The sequence below is a fragment of the Populus alba genome, chromosome 15, assembly GCF_005239225.2.
Source record: "Populus alba chromosome 15, ASM523922v2, whole genome shotgun sequence".
Lineage (NCBI taxonomy): Eukaryota > Viridiplantae > Streptophyta > Magnoliopsida > Malpighiales > Salicaceae > Populus > Populus alba.
Genome location: NC_133298.1, coordinates 12,731,297 through 12,736,160, shown reverse-complemented (window position 1 = coordinate 12,736,160; position 4,864 = coordinate 12,731,297). Strand labels below are relative to the sequence as shown.

Genomic DNA, 4,864 nt, shown 5'->3' with positions numbered 1-4,864 from the left:
TTTATATTTTTCTCTTATAATAAGTGATATTAGGGGAACGAGTTGGCTACATTTGATATTTAATAATAAAATATATTAAGAAAATAAAAAAAAATATGTGAACTATTGCGCCTCTATCGAGATATCACAAATTCAGAACAACTTAAATGAATTGATTTTTTTAAAAAAACTAACTAGCTTCAAATATTCTCTAAACTATTGATTAACTTGAACTTATAATTTATACAAATTGTCTGCAAATATTAACTTAAACTTATAGTATTTAATAAGAATTTGTTGAAAGATATATCCCTGCCCTCACTCCCTATTATTTAAGAAAAAAGTAAAAAAAAATACTTTCATAGCTTAAATTTTAAAGATGATCTATAATTATGAATTATTGATTTAAAACAATTAATAAATATAGAGTGCATAACATTTTTTTTTGATTTGATGATAAAAATATTTTCAGACTAATTTATATATTAATGGAGACTTTTTGTTTTGTTTTTTTTTTTTCAAACGTTCACCTCTCGTATCTGTTTTGCTATAGTAAAAGAATCTAATACATTATATGATAATATATAATAAATCTAGTCAGGTCGGAAGAAAAACCATGTTAATTATGGAGATAATAAAATAAGATGGTATTGGGTGGAGGGACTGACGTGCTCGCTGGCTCCGAGTGTGAGATTCGAGTAGAGATCAAACTCCGACCTGAAAACAAACCCTAAGGAAATACAGTTTGGCGTATCTCTACAGACTTGATTCTCTCTCTCTCTCTCTCTCTCTCTCTCTGAAACCCCTATTTAAATGCAAGCTTATCCCAGTGCTCTCTCCCATGTATTAATCTGTTTTCTCCACCAGCTCCACCGCCACTGCTTGTGATCTTGTTCTTGCTACCTCTCTCTTTCTTAATTTTCTCCTTCCAGTGCCTCACTTGTTTCCATAACTTGTAGTTGTAGTAGTAGTCTCTTCACTCCTTTTCTTTCCCTGTGGCTTTCTTTCTTGCTACCTAGCTAGATATACTTTTTACTTGGTGCCTAGTCATGTTAACCTTCAATATATATTTATAGACTACTATTATTTCTTCTTTAATTATATATCCTTACTTTGTTTCTTAATTATACATCATTAATCAGCTAACCTTTGTTTTAATTACAAGTTAATATTAAGATATGTCTAGCCGGAAGTCGCGATCAAGGCAATCAGGTAGTTCAAGAATCAATGATGATCAGATCCTTGACCTTGTTACAAAGTTGCAACAACTTCTTCCCGAGACTCGCAATCGGCGTTCTGAAAAGGTACTATAGTAGGAGTCATAATATTATCAAAAAACACTTTTCTACTTATCTCTAGCTATGTATCAAGTCTATTTTGTAACTAGTCGTCATATACTATATTTACCACTTTCCTATTAATTTGTCTGGTCTCAAACAAAAATTAATCCAAGAAAAAAATAAAGGGATCGGATGTGCATGGTTTACGAGCGAAAAACAATTCTAATAATTGGTACAATTATTGAAGATTGATCGATTCCATCATATATATATATATATATATATATATATATATATATATTTCTAGCGCATGTGCTTTTGCTGTAACTTCTTCCTCTACTTATCCATGGAATACCTACAAAGACACATGAACTTTAAGAATAAACTTCCATGTATCACTTCTGATATTCAAGTACTGTGCAATTTCTTGGAGTACTGAGCTGTTTACAGATCTTCTGTATATGCTAGCTATGACGTTCACTCTACTTTCTAGCTAATGTTAAGACCTTCTGTTCTGTATATGCTTGTGCTTAATTTCCTAGCTTTCAACTTAAAATTGGATTTATTTTTTATTTTTTTATTCTTCGTAGGTCTCAGCTGCCAAGGCCTTGCAGGAGACATGCAACTATATTAAAAGCTTGCACAGAGAGGTTGATGATCTTAGCGCGCGGCTTTCTGAGCTATTAGAAACAGCAGACACTACTCAAGCTGCGATAATTAGGAATTTGCTTAAGCAATAGGGCTAGTTAAGGATTAGTACTTGTTAATTAGCCCATGCAGTAGGATCGTGTGTGTTTGTTTCCCTCTCTTCCCTTGTTTTTATCTATCTTTTAATATCTAGATTTTAGCACTAGAATCAATCCGTAATAATGCTTTTTAGAGATTAAAAAATCCTTTGGCAAAGCTTTGTCAAGGAATATAATAATAATAATAATAATATTTGCTGGCAAATGAGCTTATCAATTTCTGCACAACAGCATGCATGGCACTTTTGATTAAAACAAATCATTGCCATCGTTCTATCAAAACAACGTATAGCAAGGTATTATTAATCCCCTCTTACGAAAAAAATAAATAAATAAGGGGAGAGATCAGTGGACGGTTCTTGGAATCCTTGCATATTTTGACTTTTAATTAATGAATTAAGGTTAGATCTAGATTGGGTCACTATTGTCTGCTTGCCAAGCCCATATATATGGGTGTGTGCGCGTCTGCAGGTTATTTTGGTTAATCTTTCACTATAGTGCTCTGAAAGGATAATGATCAACAAATATATAACCTCTTCATCTGCGAAAAACATATATACAAGGTATTATATGATCAGAGACGGAAGTTCGTAGGGTGGTGGTGCAATTTTGCTGAGATGTGAAATCACATGTTCAAAACGGATCATGGCTTGTGAAACGCCGAAACAGACATACATATGATAATGATAGTAAATGAAATCGGCTAAAGATTAGGAAAGGGACTTGTATATTTTTGTCGGCTGAATAATTGTATTGGGTTATTAGAAATTACAAATCATCTAAATATTTTATTTTTAATAGTAATTTATACGAACTATTAAAGAAAAATCTCTTCAACTTTTAGAAAAAAAAAATTGTTATACCTTTGAGTGCTAACTCTTTTATCTTATGTTTTAAATATTTTTGTACTGTACTTTATTTACATCACAAAAAATAAAAAGCATAACTTTTTATTAATAGAGAAACCTAAAAACCCAATAAATGATAAATTAATAATTTGCCTCTTAAATAATATCACATATATTATTTTAGGTTAATTTTAGAAATTTATCCAATAAAATTCTTACATGATTGTTTCTAGATCTAGAATTGTAATTCCATGTAATAATTACATTCTAGTAATTGATTTCTAAAATATATTTATAATCAAGTCACTTGATTAATCATCCCATTTAATTTCTGACAAATGGTTCTTATGTATTTAATCTATTAGGTTTCCTAATAAGTTGACTCAAATATAAATTATAAACTTAAATATAATACGATTACATAAATTAAACAAAGTAATTTATTATCGATTCAATAATTAATTACTTTATATTTGAAAATCAAGTACAATGTCTAGAAATTTATTATGATCTCTTATATATTATGAAAGTCATAAGTGGTTTGATTGGACCTTTCAGTGACCAATTTATCAATATAATTATTATCCCTTTATTAACAATGTTTTGATTTAGATATTATAGCATAGAGTGAGTCTACTATGTCAAATCATGTTTATTCTCAACACTATAGTTATTGATTCTTTGAGTAAGATTTGAAACTCTTTTCATATCTCATTTCACCTTACACAAGAATTTAGAATAAATACTATTTGAAAATAGATGAAATATTTTTTTTTTCTAATTCACCTAGAGTGATAAATCATATCTTGATTACTTAAATACTTTCATATAGTTAAAGTTATACCCAATATTTGTCTATTTGTTACCTTTGATTAGAACAACGTGTAGCAAGATCAAAACATAACACTTTTTTTTTTTTTTTTATATAAGATAACTTAGTAATTTCAAGTCTAAGGGTTATTTATATAATCATTATGTGAGCCTTTTATCGTAGACACAAACAATCTCTCCATATGAAATTTTCTTGCGAGTTAGTTCACTGTACATGTCATCTAATAAACACCTCTATATTAGTTCTAGGTATCCTTCATACCTCAACTTATAAGAACAACCACTTCCTTTTATAAAGGAAATAACATAATATGTATCCGTATCAACAACTCTAACTAATATCCAGTCTTAATGGAGCATTGACTAGAAACATTTATGAATAATACTTTGATGCAATAAGAATTTCATAATTATAACAACTTTATAGTTTTCCTTGCAAAGCATTTTTGTAAGAACTTTATCTTTACCTTAGATTCATTAATAAAATATTGGATAAATATTAAATATAATTATCCTTTAATTAATTAATTAAATATATTTACATGAACAATATCAATATCATGTGTAACCAACTAATTGGCTATAAATTAAGCATATACACTAACAAAAAAAAAAAAAAAATCAAAACATCATACAACATCATCATTATATATACACAATTCCTATGCAATTATCAAGTACCATAAGTTTTCATGTCAAATATTGTGTTTATGCAAGCATAAGAAGCTTAAATGAAAGAGCCTAGACCTGCAAAACCTATGATGTACTGAATTGCAGCAAACCTAACTTGCAAGAACCAAAGGGAGTGAGGTGCACCAGAATGACCCAAGGTTCGGCCATCAAGTGATAAATATATGTGAAAAGTGTTGGTTGTTTTAAATAGTTCACACCTTGATTAGTTGGAGATCGAGTTTGCTATTTGTACTTGTAAACATATGGAATTTGTTCATGGTCACAAACTGTTGGTTTTCCAAATATAATACACGCGATGACAATGATACAACAAAATTATTCGGGAGTCCCTAGGATCCCATTAGACAGATCTAAAGTTATTTAGGGATTTATTACCTGAATATCTGATATTCATCAGTTTCAAATAATTCTTTAAAGGCTGAGTTGTCATAAATCATAAGTCGTTCAATTATCCAGCCTCCAACGATAATCCACATGAACCACTAGT

At 29.6% G+C, this 4,864-nt stretch overlaps 1 protein-coding gene across 1 annotated transcript; it reads left to right on the top strand.

Annotated features, from left to right (window-relative positions):
- Positions 1 to 775: 775 nt before the first annotated feature.
- LOC118033365 (transcription factor PRE3-like) lies at positions 776 to 2,200 on the top strand. The gene is made up of 2 exons (XM_035038320.2): positions 776 to 1,283; positions 1,850 to 2,200. The coding sequence occupies exons 1-2, from the start codon at positions 1,158 to 1,160 to the stop codon at positions 1,997 to 1,999; spliced, it is 276 nt and encodes a 91-aa protein (XP_034894211.1). The 5' UTR covers positions 776 to 1,157; the 3' UTR covers positions 2,000 to 2,200.
- Positions 2,201 to 4,864: the final 2,664 nt, after the last annotated feature.

Excerpts from the sequence above, each read along its gene's own strand:
- LOC118033365 (XM_035038320.2), top strand. The coding sequence starts at position 1,158 with ATGTCTAGCCGGAAGTCGCGATCAAGGCAATCAGGTAGTTCAAGAATC. Across the intron at positions 1,284-1,849 it reads GCAATCGGCGTTCTGAAAAG|GTCTCAGCTGCCAAGGCCTT; the intron begins GTACTATAGTAG and ends TATTCTTCGTAG.